The 24,641-nt window shown below is 38.5% G+C and overlaps 1 protein-coding gene across 1 annotated transcript in view; it reads left to right on the forward strand.

Moving 5' to 3' along the window:
• The window catches only part of eeig1a (estrogen-induced osteoclastogenesis regulator 1a), a 32,748-nt gene extending 13,997 nt beyond the window's left edge, over positions 1-18,751 (forward strand). Inside the window, exons 3-12 of the mRNA XM_079690203.1 lie at positions 5,132-5,252; positions 6,026-6,055; positions 8,576-8,692; positions 10,473-10,519; positions 11,224-11,375; positions 11,935-12,039; positions 13,757-13,952; positions 14,056-14,177; positions 14,724-14,793; positions 15,730-18,751. Of these exons, the coding sequence (XP_079546329.1) occupies positions 5,132-5,252; positions 6,026-6,055; positions 8,576-8,692; positions 10,473-10,519; positions 11,224-11,375; positions 11,935-12,039; positions 13,757-13,952; positions 14,056-14,177; positions 14,724-14,793; positions 15,730-15,775 (1,006 nt within the window). The 3' untranslated portion in view covers positions 15,776-18,751. The remainder of the gene's footprint in view (positions 1-5,131; positions 5,253-6,025; positions 6,056-8,575; positions 8,693-10,472; positions 10,520-11,223; positions 11,376-11,934; positions 12,040-13,756; positions 13,953-14,055; positions 14,178-14,723; positions 14,794-15,729) is intronic.
• The last annotated feature ends 5,890 nt before the right edge of the window (positions 18,752-24,641 follow it).

Below are 24,641 nucleotides of genomic sequence, written 5' to 3' on the forward strand. Positions count from 1 at the left end.
AGCTCTGTTCAGCTGGAGTGAGAGCAGCTCCAGTGTCTGTCTGCTGTTACTGTGGCCTGCTTTAACCCAGGCCCTGTTCAGGCCTGGTGTAAACATGCGTTTTCTGTCATCCAATCACAGGTGGACAGCTCTTAGTTCAGATGGTAAAAGCATAGCAGAAACACCAAGAAAGCGTTAAGATCTGATCTCTTAGACCACATTTGGACGGGCTCTGGGACGCATATGGCCATGTTCTTTCACTAGCGTGTACACTAATGAGTCCTGGGCAGAAATCAAGGAGCGCTTACTCAACTGTGTGTGTGTTCCTCAGAGAGAGGTGATCCAAACCAGCTTGTAAGACGATGAAACACTGTTTCCCTTATTTGTTCTGCAGGGGCTCTGCTAAAGAGAGATCCGATCACATGTGGTCAGTTAAACTTCAGATGAAAGTTTTTGTATGATGTTAGGTGTTACCAGACAAATGGTTAGCTACATTTAGAGTCATATGTGGGGCAAGTTAGAGCGGATATTAATCTTGTATTAAACAGAAAGAAAACAGCATGACTCTATGGAAGGTTCTGTTGTTGATTGCAAAACATCTTAGTCTCATGTGAAAGGCAAAAGTCAAAGTTTTGATACTCAGCCAGAAAGCTCTCTGATAAGGCCTCCTCTGACACATTTCTGTTAAATGTTACACCACAGTCTCCCTTTCACAAATGCGAATAAAAAGAGTCACAGAAAAGACACAGGTTGTAGGTGAGATCACAAACAAATGGCGGAGGGCTTATAAAAACGTCCAGAGGCTCAAAGACAGAGTGTCGATGTGAGCGTCTCCTCCTCCTCTGGGCTGCTGGCAGAGCGTCGCTGGATTCGAAGAGTGTGAGGTTTCCATGGAGTCAGAACAAAGCCATCTGGACTGAGGAATGTGGTTTAGGAACGCTCCCCGTTACACACTGGACAACCAATGGTGTGAGGGTCCTGATAAGAGCTGAGAGAAAGAGTGTGCGTGTGCTTTTGTTCTCTTACTCTTCTGACCACCTCTCTTGTTTCCAAGCCTCATTTCCACCTCTCTACACTAATAGTTAATGTAGGATTAGAACTTAAACAGGATTTAATACATGTTTTGTATTTTGTGTGTGTCTGTTTTGAAATCTCTTAGTTGTGAATCCACCCTTGCATTCGCTATATTTTGGGCTATGCCTTCATAAGCCTTGAATTCATGTTGTTTGGATGGATGAACATTAGCAGACAAAGCCTAAAGAGGCCTTGCGGAGTTGTCTTGTAAACAAACAAAAGTTATGTTAACATTCAGTGTTATTCAACAACACGCACCATGTGTATCCTTGAATAGTTCATTTCCCACTTTACTAAACATTTGAAAAGCTTGAAGTGTTTTTAATCCAGCATGGTTTTCATCTATGTTATAGCTCACAGTCTTCTTCTTTGTTAGCTTTCCTGGCATTTTTTTAATCTTTTGACGTTTTACTGTCACCATTTGTGGAATAGCAAGATAGTGTCCAAGTAGTTAAAGTAATCTAGGGCTTAATGGTTAATATATCTGATTTACACAACACATCATAACATAGCTATCTATGCTATATTCATATGCTATTGCTATCTATATCTATTAGCATGATATTAAATAGACATGCATTAAAACTTCATATGACATGTTTCAATCAGCAAATATACCTGCTTTAAGTGAGCCATAAATTGATGAATTATAAATCAAATTAAAAAATGTAAACTGAAAAGACCCTGCATGCCATACAGGGTCTGTACACAGACAAATCAAATCAACCCAAAAAATAAAATGGAAGACATTTTAGCAGTGCTAGCATTAATAACAAAGCAAATTGCAAAGTGATTTAATAGATGTCACTGATTCTGCAATGGCAATAACAAAAGATGTCCTCATGGAACATTTTTAAATGATACATATAGAGGATTTTATTGTTCATTTTACTATTGATGCCAACAGTTTATTGTACAAGCAAAGCAAAAGTGTATGCATAGCTCAAATAAAATGTTGCTCAGAAAACTGTGAAAATAATCAAAAGTGGTTAAAGTAAGAGAGAGCAGATGCATGTTAGAAACCCCACAGCACATTGTGGAGAGATGGTGGATAATGGTGAATACGGTGATGGGGGGAGGGGAGTGTGAGGAGCAGCTGCTGTTTGTTATGCGTGTCAGTTGTACATTAGCACCTTCTGTCACATGATAACTGCTTTTTTTTTTTTTTTAAATCAATCAAAATGAGTGGAAATCAATTTGTCTATGAACCCATTAGTTGTGTCAACGCAATTGTTTCTGTTCTCTTGGCAATAGGACTTGAAAGATCAGTTTTTTCCCTAATCAATCTCTTTAACACTTTGTTTCAGAAGACCTCTCCGTAAACCTTTGGCCAGATTGCCATTACATTTGCTGCGTGTACATTAATGTTTCCCCAGAGGATACATCCTAATGTTTTTTCTGATGACTTTGCTTCAAGCACTATCATCAGGCTGAAATGAGTAAACAGGAAATACTTCAATCTAATGGGTAGAGTGTCAGGAAATCCAGACGATGAAACATGGACCGGTCTTGAACGAGCAAATATACTCATTAATTAAACTTTAAAAAAATGCATGTTTTTGTTCCCTGATCTGGTCCAAGGTTTATGGATGGTATTTCACTTTGTCCATGGCACACTGTTAATATTTCGGGGTTCAAAAATGTGACATTAGCTATACAGCCAAGAGATCTCTTTCTCCCTCGGCGTACTTCTTACCATCGAGTAAATCATATATAGATTGTGGAGCATGTAAAAATAGTTAGGTTTTAAGAGTTCCAACAGAAGAACACTCTTATGCAACTTTATATTCAGTACTTGGTATCATTTGGGGGCCCTATTACGCTTTTTGTGCTTTTCCCTTTCCTGTAGAGTGTTATATTGTTTTTTGTGTCTGTAAATGGTCTGCATAAGCACCCCCCCTGCCTGAAAAACCTCCATTGGACTATTTTGTTTACCTCCGTAACACAATGACATCACTATGAAACACTTGCGCTTCTATTGGCTAGCGCCCCAACACATTGTATGTGATAGGCTAAGGGGTCGGACATCTCTTATGGCGCATTTCCACTACAGCGCGGAGCTCGCTTTAAGCGTGCCGTGCCGGCCCGTTTTTGGTTGCGTTTCCACTTGAGTGCTAACAGCTAATGGCTGATGTTGGTTTTGTGGTTCTCACTGAAGATGACGTCACGGCTCCGCCTACACTGCGTTTCTATAGTTACTGCCCCAGTTACTAAACTGTAATGGAAACGCAGCATAAAGTGAGCCAGTCCTAACAAGGCCTAACGAGGCCTAGCCATACCGAGCGAGACCGAGCGAGGCCCTGTAGTGGAAATGCGCCATAAGAGGCTGACTTTAGCTCAAAATACAGCCACACCCCACATCAATGGACTGTGATTTACATGTGTGGGAATGAAAATGCGTCATGCAGTTTAAATGACTCGGTAAACAGTAGGCTGTTAAGTTGATCCGCTTCTTCTCAGCATGTTGACATTATCCAAGATTTGACGTTTTCCTTTTTCAGCAACAACATTGTTGTCAACTTTTCCTCTTACTGCTGATCGTCCGAACATTCACACAAATGACTGTGCTCAGAAACAGGATGGTATTCAACTGAAATGTTAGGTTGACAAAATGATGGTCTATCACAGAACAGTGTCGATTCTCGTAACTTAGAAATAATAAAGACCTACATGTACATGCATTTTTTTCCACCCCATAATTAGTTTATAGTATTTTAGAGTACAACTTCAAAAGTGCAGTCTTTTTTCGGACGTCTTCCAGTTTTAAAAGCAGCAATGCTCATAATTAACTACAAATTACACAGTAGAATACATTTTGCTTACAGCGAAAACGCTTTTAGACAAGTCTTTGCTGACTTTGAAGCTTTTATGATTTTGAGTGAAATATCAACCATACCAACAAATATTGAACGGTTCTAATAAAACTAAGCTTCTCATTTAGTGACATTCCCTTTTGATTTATGATCACGCAATTGCGTTGACATTCCCTTTAGCCTCAGCTGCACTTTGTTTTCATTTTAATTCATAAATGTTAGACTAAGAACATCTGGAGTTATCAAAAATAGTTAAAGGATATGTTTTTTGTTGATCCCATCCTCTAATTATTGTACATTTGTTTTCAACTCCAAGCCTAATTTACAGATTACAATGTGGGGCTGCATTTGTACAGAAATCTTGTTCTGGCAACACAACACATGCCACAAGTGATATACCGTAATAAACAACAAGTCAACATTCATTGCCCTCTTGCTCCATGTTTTGGTGTTTCTATGACTTTTTCTTCAGCCTTTGTTTTCAGAAACAAAAAGATCGGTGACCAGGTCTGTTTTCACTCCTACTGCTGTGTTCCCAGCCTTTAACCAGGATGTATGGATACTTCAAGGTTTTCCACTGGCATTTTCTGTGTTTTCACAGAAATCTTTTGACCATCACATGGTTTCTTTGACAGCTTTCTTATCAGTAAAGGAGGAGGGGAAATCCTGAAAACTCTACCAGTTTAAAATGTCACCAGTTCACTGCGAAACGCTGCCCCTATCCTCAAAATCAATGAAATAATCAGTTAAGTTCCTGAAATAAGAAAATGTACCCGGTGTCATTAGTCATGGGAATCCACTCTGTTATTCAGTCGTTTTGGAAAAACTTGCTCACAACATGTTTTCTCAGTGTTGCTCTGACAAATCTGATCCTCGTTGGGCACACTGGTCATGAGGCTATGAGACTGGGATAACATAACTGTAAAGAATGTGCTGTTCTGAAGTCTGAGTATAACAAATCAGAATTATGTGTTTTCCGAGCCTTGAGAACGTTTGGGTTTGACCTACATGTCAGGAAGTAAGTCCTGGTATATGCATAAATACATAATTTATGGTTGCTTTGACATCAGTGTCATTTTCAGTTGTATTGCCTCAGCAAATATAACAATAAATCATACTTTTATTGAATAAAGTCTGCAACTCTAGAAGCGAGGAGTAAGCAAAAATGGAAAGGCTTTTCGAAATAAGTCATTCATGGAAATGTGCAGTACATAAATTGTAAATCGCAGAGATTTATGCCCCTGCTGTGTGTCTTTTCTTCACAGACAGGAGGTTCGAGAGAACTGTGTTCGCTGGAGGAAGAGGTTCACCTTTGTGTCCAAAATGAGCGCAAACCCCCATACCGGAGTCCTGGATCCCTCTGTCTGCAGGTTGTCAGTCAGGAAGGTACGACTTTTATACAACAGGTCAATCAGTGTTTATAAAAAAACTATGATTTTAATTAGTTTTGACTTAAAGGTAGTCAGGTGATAATCATCTGAGCCATTCATTAACAAGATTTGGCATGGAGCAGTACTGAATTACAAAAGAGATTAACCAACAAATAAGCTATTTTTATGAACCACTATGTCTGATAATGTTTATGTTAGTTTGAGTCATTTAACAACAGGTACAGTTGCAGGAATCCCCAGTACTGCCATGCTCTTAACTGCAAATATAATTGATCACTGATCTAGAAGTAATTAAAAGGTTGTCTGGAGCTATTAATGATTCACACTACTGTTCAAACATTTTGAATCGGCTGTTCTTCCCTATTGAAATGGCTTTTGCCCCAAAAAAAGAATCAAATGATTCAAACTTGTTGCGTGGCACGTGGGAATACTGTAAAGGCATAAATGACCCTTTACCAATATAGAACCAACTCTTGTACCGATACCCAGCCCTGAAGAACTGCATCCACCAACAAACTAGATGCAACCAAAATAAATGTACAGACTTTTTGAGTCTGAGGTATATCCAGGATCCAGGATATTTCAGTGATGCTGAAATCTCCCATGTGAACGGCGCGTCGATGCCATGCTCTGAGGCACCCTGAGTGTGGTCTCAGTCTGTAATTTTTTACTCTCTCTTTGGGATCCCTGTAATTGGAGGCCACTGTAATATGAAGTTGGATCAGTTGGATCACCAGGTTCATTACTGTCTTCCTGTTTTCCCCGCAGGAACTCAAAGGAGGAAAAGCATATACGAAGGTAAGAGCTTGTGTCTCACATTCATGAAGTTGCCGATGAGCTCCGTGTAAACCTTAATGCCACATTGTGTAAATATTAGCATTTCTCGCTGCACTGGTAGGGAGTACGCATTTTTGATTTATTGTCAAGCCCTGCTAGGGCAGAGCTTGACAATAAATAGAAAATGCATCCTCCCGACGTTCACTTTTGCCCGGAATCTGCAGAACATCCTGCCAACACTTCTCTAACCGTAACTGTAAGAGCTCCTACCAAATGAGTCACGTCTCGTGCAATGAAATTACGAGGTCAAACCCCTCAAGGCGATAAACTTTTGTTGATCCGTGGACGTTGTTGCCGGACAGGAACCGTTTCCTCTGTTTTCCCTATTCTCCATTTAGGTTTCCTTTTTGCTAAATATATACCCAGCTTCCCTCTTTAGAAGTTGGCTTCCTTTTAAATACACACCTATGAAAACAGAAGCTCCTCAATAAAAGGGAAACCTGGAGAATGAAGCATGGGAACATTTAGATTGAGAGGAGCTGTAAATTGTAGTTAATTTAAAATAACATCCCAAATGAGCTTCAGACAAAGGCAGTTTCCACACGGCAAGAAGCTGTGAGGTTATTTTTAAAGGTACAGTCATGTAGGCATGTAGGGTCCATTTCAGTGTTACCTTCTAAATCTGGATCTCTAATGCCGGTTTCAGAATCAGAATACCTTTATTCATCCCACAGAGGGGAAAGTTTCATTGTTACACCAAGTAAAGAGCCAAAGATAGCTTAATATTATTAAGAATCTTGTATAAACATTAAGCCCCATGCAACATCTTGCAAGAAACAGCGTCTGAGGGCTTCTTAACATTTAACAAACTATGAATGTGTCATACCCACTTAACGGGAAGAAACTCAGCTATCAGACAATATTAACCATTTTTCGCTAAACAAAACACAAGGGTAATAACAAGCCTCTGAATTAGCCCTGAGCGAAACTTAGCACAGAATTCATGGTAGAAATACTTTATTACTTATCGGATCTGCACAAACAAGATATCATCAAAACTCGCGGCAGGGGAAGCAAACCCAGACATCACACAACGTAGCTTTACGGGACCAAAATGGAAAATAAGTCTTACCTTTGCTGTTTTCTGATCAAAGGTTGTGTTCAATGGCAATATAACGCATAAAACGCTGCTGAAAGTTAATCCAATGGTTAATCCAATGTGTCTGTCACTTTGAAATGATTACTGATAATCCATCTTCATATTTATGGCAAAAAACAGAGTTTTCATATATAGCTGCTATGATAGCTACGAGAGTGTATGACAGCTTCCGGTTTTGGGCATTCTGACTGCGCTTCACTCATTCACCAATGGGTAATGTTTAGATGGATTTTAGGAACTTCCCCTCGATTCTATTGGCTCTAATGGAAAATGCACCCAAATTACCCCAGAAGTGGCTTTTTTTCTTCTAAATCTCTCTAAAAAGTTCAAATGTCACTTGTTTTGCATCAATCTTGATACAGGGTACTTAATATATGTTATCGTTTGGATTCCTAAAGCTTTTAGTCTACTATCCCATCCTTCAAGGGTGGTTTTCACTATAAGTAATGGTTTGTTTTTTGGATGGACACTATCATTTAAAATGTTTTACTGTGTTCAATCTGAATTTACTTTAAAATAAAAAAATTCTATATTGATTCTGACTTTTCTACATCCAACTCACAGGTTTATCATTACTTTGAGTAATAATATATAATACTACTGGGATTAATTTTCCCCTTTTTAAAAGGGAAGTTATTGTCATTTGTTCTGGGAATGTCATTTTCGAGCCTGAGACCTTAACAAACAGGCTTGGGGCTTAACTGGTTAACACAATTTACACAAATCTAGGAAATTACAATAATAGGGCCTCTTTCCTCTTTACTGAATTGTTTTATTTATTTAGTAAGAAACCACAATTATAGACCATATAAAGTTGTTTTTGCTCAGCTTTTTGTGCCGTCACAGCTCGTCCTAACTCCCCCTTTCTCTGTGACTATTTTCCCATTTATTTTCAAACAAGGTTCTGAATCTTTTGATTTTTGGGAGGGTAAATGGAGAAAAATATTACAAACAGACTGCATCATGCAGGGAGAGGCCGTCCTAATACCTTTCCAGAGTGCACACTGTTTAGGTGTGCCATAGATTCCAAGGAGTCGTTCCCAAATGTGATACTATCATCAGTGTTGCTCTGGCCTTCCTTTCATGATTTTCCCACTGGCTGTATATCCAGAGAATATAACCAGCTACCTTTTTTTTTTAAATGTAACATGTAATTCTCTTCATCAATTCAACAAAAATATAGGTTTGATGTCTGTTAAGAGTGACATGTGGTTTCTAAACCCTGTCATATAAAGACTTCAGATGCTTGTGACTTTTTTTAACGACGGTCATTTAGTAAATGATGGGTGCCACAGAGATCTCTCATGCCAAAAATAAAATGCCAATGAACCCGTCCATTAGTGAATCTAGAATTAACTTGTTTTTTCTACTTTTTCACTCAGCTGGGCTTCACAGACCTCAACATGGCAGAGTTTGCGGGTTCTGGCTCCACCGTGCGCTGCTGTCTGCTGGAAGGATACGACACCAAGAACACACGGCAGGACAACTCTATATTGAAGGCAAGGAGAAGGGTGTTCTGGGACAAAAAAAGACAAAAAGGCTGTTCCCTCACTGTAGAAACAGGAATTTTATTGTGTCGTAAATTTAATGCCTGACGCAAGCTAAATCATTAACTCTGACACTTTGACCTTTGACCTTTTCATTGATTGCTTCCACTCCACGAGTTTAATCAGAAGGGACCTGATTGGAAAGGTAGAGGATCAATAGGCTCTTTGTCATGTCAACCTGGTGACTTCTGTTTAAGTGCTTTGGTGTTTCTGTCCAAAGGACAAACAAACAGTGGGTGTCTAAATGATGCACACTCTAAATACACAGAATAGAGTGGTGCAGTGACGAGTCCTAAAACCCGGAAGTGAGTTAGCATTTTACCACTACCGGTTCCCTCGTCTCAGTCAATGGGATTTCTCCATAGGATTTTGGAAAATACCTTGAAATAAGGTCTGTGGTTGACACAAATTTAAGAGAAAGATCACGTTTTGTTCTACGACATTAAATACATCAGCAGTGACCCCACTGGTGATTTCTGAAGAGTTTACGTGTCTGAAAAACGATGGTTGTTAACAAGTGGCTGAATAGGACTACAGAAGTTGAGGACGTTGTACGTCATTACACCGAACACGTAAACACTCCTGCTAAGTTTGTTTGCCCTGTTCTGCTTGAAAGCAAGTACCTGCCTCCTGCAAACTGTTAAAACAAAAGCTTCAACTTGTACAATTTTGAATCTGTATTTTTGAATATGGATCTTAAGATGGCGTGACGTTGAAGCAGCGACCCTGCTGTAGTTCGTTTATAGCATAACGTTAGCATTTTGCTTCTGGCGACTAGATCTATGATTTGAAAATGACAAAAGTAGTGTAGACATGTAGATATTATCCGGCTGAACAAAACGTGAATTTATCTAACAGGTTCGTTTTCCACAGACCTTATTTCGAACTATTTTCCCAAATCATATGGAGAAATCCCATTGCTTTTTTCTCGAGGGAACCCATGCGCAGCTTAATTCCGGCTAAAAACGTCATCCCTGCACCACTCTATAAGTAAAAAGGTTCTTTAATATAAACACAATCTCTCTAAAAATATAAACTTAGGATTTTATATATATTCTAAAGTTAACATTTTAGAATACTAATAACTTGGGATGCAACTATTAGGATGTATTTTTCGTAAAGATGACCTAAGAAAAAAAAAAAGATTAAATAAAGAATAATAAAGCTACTGCACTTCCTCCTCACCACAATAAGTCCAATGTCTTTACCGATCTAAAGGAGACAAAACCTTAATCTCGGGTTGTTGGGAAATCCTCCTTACAAATGGGAAAATAGGGCCCCATGTTTGCTAAATGATTTAGTGCTTTTTGACTATTGGCTAAACAAAATAAAATCACTTTGAAGACATCTAAACCCAAAAGTCAACATCAACACCAAACGAAAAGCAGTCATCTTCACACACAGCTGAACAGTTTAATGTCTCTGTGGGTAAAGGAGCTTCTGGATCATTCTCTCTGCAGCACCACCCAGAGGCCGTCAGGGTACACTGCGCTGTAAAACAAAGCCAAGACAGTCACGAGTAACTCTGTCATCTCATTCCTCTGGAAGACATACTGTTAACTCGTACGTCAGTGAGCTTACTGGGAAAGCACTCCACACTTTTACAGTTCCTTAACAGACATTTGGGTCAAAACATGCACTTTGACTCTTCTTAATAGCAAACATATAGGTTAATCAATAGGAACTGAAATTAAATTGTGTGGTAAAATGTATTTGTATTTCTTTTTTAAAGGTGATCATTGGGATGACCCTCCTGTCTGGAGATCCGTGTTTTAAGACGTGAGTATTTGAAAGAGTTTGAGATATACGATGTGCTTTATTCATGTCTCAGTCATTTCTCAATGTATAGTACACAAAGTTCATCACAGAGCGTCTATCACATCAGCCTGTTGCTCTCAATATTAGTTTGCTTACCATTTTAACATTGTTATCTGATGGAGATCAGACTGGAACTGCAGTATTAGAAGTGTGTAGAAGTATTGTGTTTGTATATACATTAATATGCAGTTGTATCTTAATTACAGTTCTTTCTATACCCACTCATTTCAGGGTACTTTATTGTAGCTTTGTTAACTTTATACGCCAAGGTTGTGTGGGTTCTTTTCCCTCTGTTGTTGTTGGAAACATTAACAATGGAAAAGTTAGTAACACTGAATTAAAGCTGATCAATTTAAACCAAGCCATACATTCTCCACTTGATTAACTGAAGATATTTGTAATAGTGAATCTGTAAAGTTACATTGTTTTTCTGTTGATGGAGTTCTGCATACATTATAATTGGTTTCCTTGTGTTTTAAGGACATTTTTTACCTTTTAACCAGATTGTTGAACATCATATTTCCACTCGTCCGTCCTTTATTGCTGCAATGACTCAGTTCCCCCGCAGGCAATCCAATGAATGTGAAGAGGCTGCCAAGCTAAGCAGCTCTGTGCTCATTTAATCTTTTCCAGACTGATAACTTGTGTTTACTTTTTTCCTGCAGGCCTCCCTGCGCAGCCAAATCCATCTCCATCCCGGGACAAGAGCACACCCTGCAGCTGGACTGTAAGGGGGAGGGAACGGCCGAGCCCGGGCCTGCTGGGGGGGTCTCTCTGGGCCGAGCCTCCAAGCCTCGACCCTCCATCATCAGCTCAGGTACAGCTCAGGTCTCAGCTGAAACATTTAAAGAGGATTATTTTAGTCTGTATTGTACTCCGAGACCAGGTTACATTTTGAATCTGGTCCTTAAACTACACGTTTATCTTAAACCATTGGTTCCCAAACTGTGGTAGTAAAAGGTAAATCTCAGTAAAATGGTGTCAAAAAGACAAAGAAGTAAGAAGTAGTACAAAAACATCTGACACAGTCTTGAGTCTTAGATCTTGGCTAAGCCCCTCAGCGATAAGAGTTTTTCAATCAGAAACATAACTTCCTGGAAGAAGTAAACAAAAAAAGAATCATTGTCCTTGCTGGCAATGTTTAAGACTTCTTCATTTTGAAATAAAATACTTGAAAAACAACAGGTTTTATTTCAACAAAAGGTAGTTTACAATTGCAGTTGCGGAAAAACAGTTTGCATTTACAGAAACAGAAGTAAACAAAGACTGCTTGATGTCTGATCCTGCAGAGGAAGCAACTAAATAAACATTTTGACATGAAATAAATATATGTGAGGTGGTAACCATTTTGTTTTTTCTTGTTTTGGTGCCTTCAGGTCTCCTTAATGAATCAGAAGCCAGCCACTCCGGCCCTGCAGAAGGTTTTCTCTCTGGTCACTCTCGTAACTCCAGCTATGCCAGCCAGCACAGCAAAATCTCAGGTACAAGACTCACTAACAAATGTCTCATGTAGCCCTTTTTTGTGGGGGATTAAACTCTTTATTATACAAGACCTGTAGTTTCCAATACTCCTGTAGGAAGTAACCTCGCCAAAATATCGCGTTGATAATCTGTAATATTTTTAAGGTCTCATCTGATTTCTTTTTAATAATAATATTATACTTAATTATACTTTTAATAGCACATAACCCATAATCAAGTCAAACTAGGGTAGGCAGGCAGTGCAATAAAAGCATTTTGAGCTTAGATTTAAAGAGGCCTTGTTATGCTTTTGGGGCTTTTCCCTTTCCTGTAGTGTGTTATATAGGTTTTTGTGCTTGTAAATGGTCTGCAAAGGCTAAAATCCCCTGAGGGAGTTTCTCTCACACACATTCCCCCCGCCTGAAACGCCTCCATTGGACTCTTTGTTTACTTACATAACATAGTGACATCCCTTCTATTTGACATCACTTCTATTGGCTAGCGCTCCAATACGTTTTACATGATAGGCTTAGGGGTGGGACATTAAAGCATGTAAACATTCTCAGTAGAGGCACACAATTCAAATATGAACCTGAAAAAGGGCAAAATATGTCCTCTTTAAATCTACCATTGTCATGGCATTTTCTGTTGTTGCACTTTTAAATGTAGAGATACAGGTACATTGGTAGAGAAAGAGTGATGACAATCGCCTAAAGGTCTCTTGCTGTCACTTTGTGTCCTATACACAATTTCTGGAACCCTTCATTTGCGCTTATCCCACTGGGTGATAATGCATGGTCACATGGTCCACACATGTCTATTTGGCGAACCTGTTGACAGATGATTATATTTATGTCACGTGGGGAACCCTTAAGGCTACTGAAAAGCATACATTCCAGTGTTAAGTGCACTATATATATCCTATATGGGAATTTGTCTTAGTGTTTTGGTGCATAAGGAAAAGAGTCAAGATAAGATACTGTATATAAAATAGAAAGTAGCCAGAATTACAATCAAAATGTGTACTCAATCGTGTTCTTTTTTTATGAAAAGAGAATAAATGTAGCTAATAGTGTCCATGGCGTAATAAGTGTCATTTAAAGGAGTAGTTCACCTGCAAACTATATACATTGTTTTGAGTACTCATGTCCCTAGGTTTTCTATGTAGTCACATGTAGCTTGTATTAAATCATATAAACATGTCACAGTAGAGGCACAGAATACATTTATGAACCTGAAGATGAGCATTATACAGTATGTCCTCTTTAAAATAAAATAAATCGCTCAAAGCTTTGTAGTTTCTTATGTTTTTATTTTATTTCTTAATTGGACTACGCTCAGTTTTCCCTTTGCAATAACGTACGCAATACAATATTCTATGTTTATATTTGTTAGTGGTAGGTTGGCCTGCTATTTTGTATTCTACCTAAAAATATATATATATATAAAATATTGTTGTATTCCATTTTGGAATAATAAAGGATATATAATCTAGTATAAGCCTGGGCATGGTGTTCCAGAGCCCGTTATCTCGAGAGCTGTCCTGACTGGAATAGACTGAAGGCCTCTGCCTGACCATATCAAAGTGCCAGCAGGGAAATACTGAGATACAAGATCGGAACTACACCATGGAGTGCTCTGTTAATAATCAAAAGAACCATGAAATCTATTCTAAACTGACTAGAAGCCACTGTAAAGAGGATAAAAGCGTTGTGTTAAAAGCCTGTGTCCCTGCAGGTTACAGCACTGAGCACTCCTGCTCCTCCAGCCTGTCGGACCTCACACACCGCAGGAACACCTCGACAGGAAGCAGCGCCTCTGGGGGCGTGGCCTCCCCTGCTGACACCCCTGCAGAGGGCGACAAGGACGCCGGACGTCCGGAGAGACCCCCTCGACCTCCGCGGCCCATCTTACTCCCCAACAGGCCGTCTAGGTACGAACACAGAGTACAGTGCATAAGTCCTCTGCTCAGGAGAGTACTATGGTTTGGCCTCTTCTAACTACACATGCATTTTTCATTTACTGTATTGGTTCAGGAGGAAGCAGGACTCGGTGGAGAGTCACCCCTCTTGGGTAAACGACACCCGCATGGACGCAGATGATATTGTGGAGAAAATTGTTCAAAGCCAAAACTTTGCAGATGTCAACAACACTGAAGGTACTATGGAGTAATCTAACATCAATAGCGCAGCTCTGTGTCAACCTTTTCTGTATGTTTTCCCTTTATTGTGAGTTTCAAAAGGACAAAAACAGTACTTAAAACAACAGCTGCACATTTGTATCTCAGTAGTGATTGCTTTAAAGGTTGTATCACTGATGATATGTGTATGTCTCTTAATGTCCCACTATGTTTGTATATGTACATGTATGCGGAACTGCAGGATGGAGTCCAGAACAAATGTTCCTTTTTTTAGGAAAGCAGTGGCTATACTGTATACTGCTAAAAGGGGTTGATTACAGCCCGTGCACACTAAAGAGAACTAGATTTAATGGGGCCTTATTATGCTTTTTAGAGTTTTCCCTTCCCTGTAGTGTGTTTATATAAAGTAGGTTTTTGTGAATGTAAATGGTCTGCAAAGGCTAAAATCCCTGAGTGGGATGGAGTTTCGTTCCCACACACTCAGCTCTGTGTTTTGTCTGCGGGTCGATGCCTTCTGGTTCCTTCAGCAGCAGCTCACTGTGTTTCTGTGTCTCTGGCTTTCAGACAGCAACCTGCGACTGTTTGTAAGCAGAGACGGAACGACTGCGCTCAGCGGCATCAGGCTCGGGAACAGGTGAGAGCTCGGTTGACTTTCTATTATTGAGGTTTTTTTAAACACTTCCTCCGCTCTTTGTTTCTTCCTTCCAGATTGGAGTTTTAGCTATAGAGACATTTTCTATTGTTGTCAGTTTGTGGCGCTAAACAGTTTCCTTGTCAAGAATTTGAGCAAAACCCCATAACGTTTTTAAAAAGTGTTGAAGTTTAGAAACACATATCTGGTCAGAATTAGTTTAAAGGGGCCCTATTGTGCTTTTCCCTTCCCTGTTATGTGTTTTTATAGGTTTTTGTGCATGTTATTGATCTGAACCTGAAAATGAGCATAATATGTCCTTTTCAATTTAATTTGGTTGTTCCTGATTAAATACTTTTTGCTGATCTAAGATTGGATTAAATGTTTACAGTTCTTGGCGCAGCTCTTTGCTTTAGACTCAAATACAGTGTGATAAATGTAATGATTGGCTGTCATAGATGGTTAGGGACGATTCGGAAGTCCTTTAGAGGCAAATTCATGATTTATAGATTTTACTTGACTTGACTTTTACATAGCATTTATTTAGCCGGCACTCTTATCCTTGGTGGGTACAATTCAAACAAATTGCAAAGAAATGCAGTACATAAACTTCCTGGTTTACGGAAACAAATTGACCACATCAACAGACTTTAACAAACTATATTCACTTTCAAGCATTAGTTTGGAAAAACAAAAACTTGCAATAAACGAAATGTTTCAGATCTTTCAAAAAGACTTAATTTGAAAGCCTACCCCCTTTTTTTATGACTGAGATCTGTTTGCCACTACACAATAAACTGTTCATAAATGTCCATGGTACCAATTAAAGTAAGGATTAAAGTGATGTAACTGTGATAACCCTCCAGCACATCAAACACACTAATGAACTTGTCCACACACACACTCTGACTCTGGTTCTTGTGTGTTCGGTGTCTGCAGGGTGTCTGCCGGCGGGTACGAGCCTGTGGTGATAGAGATCCATTAGACCTGGAGCAGGAGCGGTGGATCGTCTCGTCTCCTGTCTCGCTGGTTTCCCCGGAGCTTCAGCCGGTCTGATGCTGCGAGGGGGAGAAACCTCGTCAGTTTGCACTTTATGTGAAGTTTGTCTGCACTCCGTTCAGCTGTTTCTCTGCACAAATGTTTTTCTTGTACTGCCTTGTGGTGTGTTTACCTAACTAGACTTTGGATGGGATTTATATCCAAAGAAGCCTGGAGATTTAAAGAGATAACACTTGATGGTAAATCTGTTTTACCTGTAAGGTGATAACAGATACAGGCAGTAACATCATACATTTGTCCCTGGTTTTATTTTTCTGACTGATGCTCTATGCTAACTGTAGCGTAAAAGGAGGGAAACGGCTAAAAATTACGTCTGAGATGACTGATATTTCCCCTTTTTAATACCAACTGCTTGAAGTACAGTATACTTATTTGTCGTATACTTTTTATGCAGTTAGTATACAAATCAACAAAACGAAAAACACTTTTTTTTATTTCTAAAAATGTAAGACTCTGAAATATTTGTTCTTACTTTGAGCCATTCCTCTATTTCATTTCATTCTTTGAGTATGAATCATTTAGTCAATTAAACAATGTAAAGTCACTACAGAACAAACATCTGCTCAGTTTTAGTATCTTATCTGTTTAAAATGGAGCCTGCTTTCAAGCTGATAATGTTAGATCAAAAAATATTGGTGTCTTGTCAGGGCCTGCGTTAATTTAGGTAAAAATGTTTAAAGCCATTTCCTTTTCAGTTACTGTCAAGAATATTATGTCACTGCTCAAAAACAAATGATTGAATAGGACAGACTAGAGTTAAATCCACATGGTGTCCAACTTCAGTCAAATTCAAGCCAATTTCATTATAAATTCATTACTCAATTCCATTTCTTTTACAGATTTATTTTGACACGTTTACATCGTACTTAGCTCGATCCACTTTACCTTTCCACGTCTAGGTGGTTATGGTACATTTAATTTCAAAAGGATATTTTAAGACTGACTGCCAGAGACCATCTGTGTTGAACATGTGTGTGCGAAGTGACAGTAATGACATTACATTAGAGCTGAAAGAGACAGGAAGTCATTGCCGGCTAGCCCTGAGTGACTTTCTGATTTGCTTTGTTTGTTTTCCAACGGTAGAAACCTGGCCAATTGACTACTTGATTTATTCTTCTGTCATAAACTGTGTTCTTCCCCCAACACTTGCAGTGTTGATATGTTCATCAGAAGTCATTTTTGTTAAAGCTTAAAGTAAAAGTTTAGAAAACCACTACAAAGATGCAAAAACTCTGAACCGCTTATTTTTTTGTCTTTTTTTAGTTGTTGCTATTCCCTGTTGATCGGGGGAAAGCAGTGGAACCACTTTGTGCCTGTAAAGTTTCTCTTGAATGATCCTGAAGCACCAGGAAATCTGTGAGTGCTAGTGATGGAGAGGAGAGAAATATTTTTTTCTTGTTCTTTGTTTTAATTGTGTTCTATGTTGTAACGTGCCGAGGAATCCCAGCCTATACTCACTTGCATGTTGCTGCTCCATCTCCGTGAAGGATGACTTGTTTATCATTTAGTTCTCTTCGCCATCCGAAGTTCAAACTGAATGTGAGGTCGATCTGAGAAACACAGTTTTGTGGTACAAACTGTTCTGGTTTTATTTTGAAAGACAGAGTTTAATCCATGAAGAGGGATTTCTGCAGACTCTAAAAGTCTTTGTTGCCCCCTGGTGGAGCAACGAGTCTGTGCTCATTTGGTGTTCGCATGGATGTTTAGTTAGTTTGTTTACAGCTGTCTTCGGATGAACAAACACTAAAGTTGTGTAGATCACACACACACACACACACACACACACACACACACACACACACACACACACACACACACACACACACACACACACACACACACACACACACACACACACACACACACACACACACACACACACACACACACACACACACACACACACACACACACACACACAGCTGGCTGGTTGATGGGTTATTTTTTATCAAAGAGTTTTTCCATTTGGGTTTGTACTCCAGATACTTTTCCACATAAAGAACAACATTTTATTCTCAAGAGTCTTAAAATCCAAAAATGTCTTTTGTAAAAAGATTAAAAAAGGAATAAGTCTTTATTTTCAAATGCAGGTTAAGTCCACTTGAATTTAGTTGAATGACACAGATGTTATTTGCCAAGATTTGGCTCCAACTAAGGATATTCTACAATCAAAAATAGGGATAATCAGCACATTTTGAAACCAGCAAATGATTGTCTTTTAAGCTTTTTAAAAAAAACAACTTTTATTACAACTTGTTTCCTTTCAAACGACAAATCGAAACATTGCTTAATTGCATCCGAAACAAATAAAATAATCATTTTGGCCTTGTTTTCAAAGAAAATCGGCTTTTAAGACTCTGTTCTTCATCTGAAAACATACTAAAGCACAATATTTTTTACGGTGAAGCTTTAGTTTTCCACCTTCCACATCTTATTTGCAAATTTCCCCTCTGTGGGACTAATAAAGGTATTCTGATTCTCATTCTTCTTCACACTTCTACACTGGTTGAATCCAGCTCATTATATACAAGTTGAATCACTTTTCTTTACACCTGTTTGTATTTTTGTTTATTAATCACGTGGTTTCTCACAATTTTCGGGGTGAGTCACTGACTGTATAGTCTGAAATTGGGTTTACATCACCACAGCCTTTAGTATTCGTTTTAAAGCATTTATTTATATATTTTTTCCCCTTTTTAATCTTTATATTTCTCATTGTCTGGAGGTTGTTAACAAGCTATGCACACAACTCACCTCCCTGAGTCTTTTATTTTTACAATTAGTAATTCTAACAAATTATTCTATTCCTACAAAGCTAGTATAACCTTATTTTATAGAGAATCAAGTTTTTCTTTGTGTATTTCTGCTTAATTGACTTTTAAACAATAAAAAGCTAATTAGAGTTTGTTTCTGTGTTGTGTTTTTAATCATCAGTGTTGTTCTAGCTCCTGTATCACAGTAACTGAAGGCATCATGTGTTTCCACAATGACATGAAGATGAGCTTTCTACAAAAATACACAATGTTCCTCAGGAATTTGTTTCCATATATTAAGTAACTTCTTCATTTATGTTTTATAATTTAGAGCAGCTAAATGTACTATAAGCATTGTATTGAAAAACAACTGATACCTATAAATATTAGCCAGTTTGAACTTCTTTATGAACAGTTTATTTAGTCCAGGTTTAAGGGGTCAATCAAGGGGTCGGGCCCTTCCAAAGGTCAAAAGATAAATCTGTGAGGTCATAGTATTATTAAAAGAAGAGAAAACAAAGCTTTAATTTCTTGGATCAAGTTTTGGCTTTCTTTGGAAAATAATGGATTATACTTCCTTGGGCAATGGAAGTTATTTAACTAACTTTATTATATTGTTGTCAAACACGAAGAACCTAAATTGCTTTTCTTTTACATTATAATTTAGATGACAGAAATACAAATCTGTGAGGCCAAATTCTGATAATATTGATAAGAATTCCCAGACATTATTAAATAATTTTCGTTTCCCCAGAAGAGGGCGCTCTGCTCAACATTATTAATTCAGGGCAGGGAAACCCTTGAAATGAAATCATTTAAATATACTGAAAACTAGAGGAAATGTAGGTAGTAGAACCTTTTGATCTTTAGTTTCTATGGTCTTAATCTCACAAATATTTATCAGAGGCATACAATAATGCTCCCTGTTTGATAACATTTCCAGCAGTGGACTTGAAAGACACTTATGACAAAGGACAGTCAAAATAGGAGCGAGCCAAGATCCAAAAATGGCCTGGTGTCAATGGGATCCCCGATACTTGCCAACCCTCCCGATTTTCGCGGGAGACTCCCGATTGCATTAACCTCTCCCGGTTTCCTCCCGGGGTCATGTCTCCCCCATTTCTTCCGATTTCTGACAAAATCAGATTTTGTCACAACTGTTTGCACTCTGACTTTAATATAGCTACACCATTGTTTGGTTTCCATGGTAGCGCGTCTCTTTAGCAGCGAGCGCAACTGAAAGGCTGAGGGTGAGAGGCATCACAGAAAACACAGAACAAGAATCGACTATTCTACCCTCTTACGAAAAAACACTATAGTATTAGGCTACTATTAAGAATTACTATAGAAATACCACAAAAAACTGCTATAGTATTTCTAAGGTGTTTTGGGACACACTATAGAGAATTACTTACTATAGAGTTGGCTATGGTGATCTTATAGTGAAGTTACAGTTATACTATAGTGTTTCCTGTAGTATTTCTATGGTTTTTCGGCCAATATAGGAAATTACTATAGTTATACTATTGAGTTTTATGTAGTATCACTATAGTGCTTTCTATATTATTTCTATGGTCTTTTGGAACACACTATAGAAAATTACTATAGTAATACTATAGAATTGGCTATGGTGATCTTATAGTGAATTTATAGTTAATTAGCTTTAATAATGATGTAGTCATCCCTATAGTAAGTATCGTATCAACAAATAAAAGTCAGCAAGCAGAGCAGTTTCGATTTGAAAGATAGGGACTTTATTAACAAAATAAAATACATTGTTCACAGAATAAGAATATGAATAACTTAAATGTAAAACATTTACAAGAACAATTTCAGGCCCGAAACAGAAATGGTTGGGCAATGAAATTAAGGGAAAAAGTGTCCCAACCCCTATATATAAACACATTTCACATTCATATACTTACAATCCATGCCTCTCTACCAAGTCAGAGATGCAAACTTTGACAAGTTTGAGCCTGGTCTTCTCGGTAAGAATGCCATTAGTTTGCAGTTCATGAAATACTTCTGGAATTTTCTTCTTAAGTAGATCAGTTAGGCCATTCAGAAGAACTGGTTATTGTGTAGGCTGAACAAAACAATAAGAGCAAGCACAGCACAAAGTAAAGTTCTGGCCTGTGTGATTTTTTGAAACACAATTTAACACGCCTGGTACATGTATACCTGAGTTTGACAGACTTCTCTTAGGACAGGCTGAAGATCCGGTGCTTCAGAAAAGTACACTTGGAATCTGTCAAAGTTACTGACGTTCTCACTTCTATCAATATCTATAAACTCTTGGAAGTCTGTGCTGTATTTAAAAATCCTATCAAGGACAAATTCAAATTCACCTGTTACTTCCAGGAGATGGTTTGTGCTTTGGAGAGTGGACACTGTAGATTTTTCTTTTAATTTCCTTTCCATTCTTAAATGAAATTGCTAGGACTTTAACAAATTCCTGCTGCTCATTCCCGCTTCCTGTAATTATAAGAAAAAGGCAAATTCATCCTCATGTTGACTAATCATATTATGCCAGATTAAATTAAATGCCATCATCTATCATCTTCTAGTTAAACCCATTAATACACACCTTATATAAATTATAAGCAGTATGGTAATTTTAAGGTAATTATATTCACCCATAAAGACAACTTCTAGAGAAGCACAGGGGAGATTCTGCTCAGCCTCCAGTGGCGTTTTCTCCTGGAAGCTGGGTATTTCTTTATATTTTTTATTTGTATTAAAAAACATCTCTCCGCTGTTGTCAGTGAGTATTTTACAAAGACTGAAACAGCGCCCCTCTTAATTAATGTGTGGTGAAACACAGTATTGCACGCTACACTCACTCTATACTACACCCGCAGTCCGCTGTGGCAGGGACATGTCAAGGAAAGCCCGGCGGCCTTCCCTTCCAACGATTTAATTGGTCGGAAGGAAAGCCCGCCGGCCCTTCCCTTCCGACCAATCAAATAATCGGAAGGGAAGGGCCGGCGGGCTTTCCTTCCGACCAATCAAATCGTGCCTGACCTGCCGTGCATGACGCTGCGTCTCACATACAAGTTGCTTAGCGACAAGAGGCAGAAATCTCCCTTCTACACAATATAATATTTGCAAGTATAGAGTAGTGGCTGATGTTTTAGTCAGAAACAGGTAAACTGCAGTGTAAACTTACTACAAATAAATAACTTTAGTGCGAGTAAGTTACTTATTTGCACTGTAAGAGACTGTATATCAACGCAGCATCTGTCGGTCTGCTCACTCGCACTTTCTCGCCACATCTGGCCGAACAATGAAACCTAGCCAAAGTAGCTAGATAGCATTAAACATATAGCTGCTAATGCTATCAATATAATGTCGATTGAAGAATGATGGTCACAGAAAAGAGTGTAAGCTACATTAAGTTAAGATAAAAATAAATATAATAAAAAAAGAAGAACGGCCTGAAGGAAAATAATTGTCATCCAGGCAGCTAAACTCAAACAATAGTTAGCTGTTCAACATTGGCAAATCATATTTATTTAAGCTAAAAAATATTTATTTAGACCCCTAGCTTGCTCACATTATGACAATATATTTGCTCACTTTGCTAAAAACGTTTTGTTTCTGTATAACTTACCTAGAGTTAGACTCTACTCCGCTGACATCCATCCTCAGCAGCCAGAGGTGAAATGGCAGTTGGGACATTTGATGGACAGTTGGACAGTTGAAAAATGATACATTTGAAATAACTCAACCGTGATTGGGCAGGACAGTGGATACACTCAGAGTCTGGATCATAGACTGGGTCTGGATCATAGGTCTGGATCGGTCTGGATACACTAATGCAGGCATCCTCAAAGTCCGGACTCCGGTCCGGATCCGGACCGAACGACAACTGTCTCTGGACTCTGAGCGAAATTATACTTTTCATATGTATTATCTGTATTATCTGTGTTATTTTTGAGACAACGCAACGAGTAAAAATTCTCCGTTGTGTACAAACAGCGCTCTATCTGTCTGTCTGTCTGTGTGTGTCTGTGTGTGTCTGTCAACGCATTGGTCCAATCACATTCAGCATCCCATCAGCGTTTTTTCCCCCCCTCCAACAGTCTGCGAATCAGAGGCACAGTAGGGCGGGTCTTCAAGGAATGCGGGTGGGAAAAATGTGTGTTTAAAAAAAAATAAGTCAGAGCGAGAGTTAACAGCTCATCTAGTTGCATCTGTACTGTAGCTAGCAGCCTAGTTTCACCTACCTGGGACCCCGGGGCGGCATGGCGTGGCAACTGCCACCCTAAAAATAGGCCTTGCCACCCCAGCTGCCACCCCAGTTGGCAGCTTTGTTTTGAAAGAAAAGTTGTGGCTCATCAGACATTTATGAGAGAACGTCTCTAATGTCCGAGTGCAAGTGAATGCAGCACAAGACACACGTCTTGTAACGCACGTCAACCCATGGCGCGAGCGTTGAAATATGATTGGCGGCGATTTCATTTGAACGGTACGGCGCAAAACGAGAAGCATTCGGACCATAGACTGATTCGGACCCAAGTACTGAAGGAATGAGTTATTTGCGGTCTACAATGACAGAGAAGAGACTTTCAAGTTTGGCTGTACTCAGCATTGAATCAAAACGCACTAAAGCTTTGGATCTTACTAATTTTGTGAGGCGTTTTGCTGAACAAAATGGTAATCGCCGCATTCAGCTGTAATAGACATGATGCTCTGTTCACGGGATGAGCATACAAAACTGTTAAGATGATGACCTTACGTGTTTTTTCTTTGTGGGGGTCTTTCCCCCAAAAACTGTTCTAAGTCCTGAGAAAGTCAAATAAGACGGTGTGTAAAACTACACTGCCCAGTCAAAAAAAAGTGACCACTAGGCCAGTAGGTAAGGACTTTCCACTCGATAATAACTGAAGTATAAAATAATGCATGACTGAAGTGATGGAGACCATGTTTGAAGGCAAACAAAAAGAGGAAATAACAGGTCAAATAAAGCAAAGAGGTCAAATAAAGCAAATCCCCCTCTCAGATTCCACAGCAACCAGAAGAACATACATACTGGCTGGTGATTTGATTAATCAGCTTTGTGATGGAATACAAAATGCACAGTGCATTTCCTTAGCTGTGGATGAGTCCACTGGCACCACTGACAATGCTCAGTTGCTGGTGTTTGTGAGTTTTTATGATGAGGCAAAGGGGGAGTTTGTTGAAGATGTGTTGGGCCTGACGAACCTCAGTGGACACACAAGGGGGCAAGACACTTATAAAGCAATGATGGGAATGCTGGATGAAAGAGGGTGCGGCTGCCTTTATTCATAACTGTGCAGCTCTGCGACTCTGAGGGATCAAGCACAGACGCAATAACAATGAAAACTGCTGCATACAGATTATTTTTGTTTTTGCAACCTCGTGTTAAGAATCTTGTTGCAATTCTTTTAAATGTTGAATGACCGTAATAATCGGACCTTTGTCTTATTAAAAACTTTTTTTTGGACCTTTAACATTTGTATTTGAGTACCCCTGCACTAATGTGTTGACTATGTGCATTTTTTTTTCTATGTACACACATGTGTGTGTAAAATAGTTCAGAAATGATACTGAATGTGTTGAATTGCCTTTGACACAGCAGTGTGTTAAAAAAAAATGACATTAATTCTATACAAATACTATAATAATAATATGCATTCATTATGACAATATCATACTATTACTTTAGGAGTGTGTTCAAAAAACAACTACAGAAACACTAAATATTATACTATAGTAGTACTATTTAAAATAATATAGTCTTAATATGGAAACACCAAAAAAAAACACTATAGTAATACTTTTACAAACACTATACAATAATATGCATTCACTATGACAATATCATGCTATTACTTTAGGAGTGGTCTATAGTGTGTTCAAAAAACAACTACAGAAACACTATATATTATACTATAGTTATACTATTTAAAATAATATAGGAATACTATAAAGATCTAAATACATAGTATTACTATTGAAATATTATAGGGCTACTATAGCTAATACAATGGCACTACAGAAAAAACTATAGTA

Source organism: Notothenia rossii (assembly GCF_949606895.1).
Source record: "Notothenia rossii genome assembly, chromosome: 6".
Classification (NCBI taxonomy): domain Eukaryota; kingdom Metazoa; phylum Chordata; class Actinopteri; order Perciformes; family Nototheniidae; genus Notothenia; species Notothenia rossii.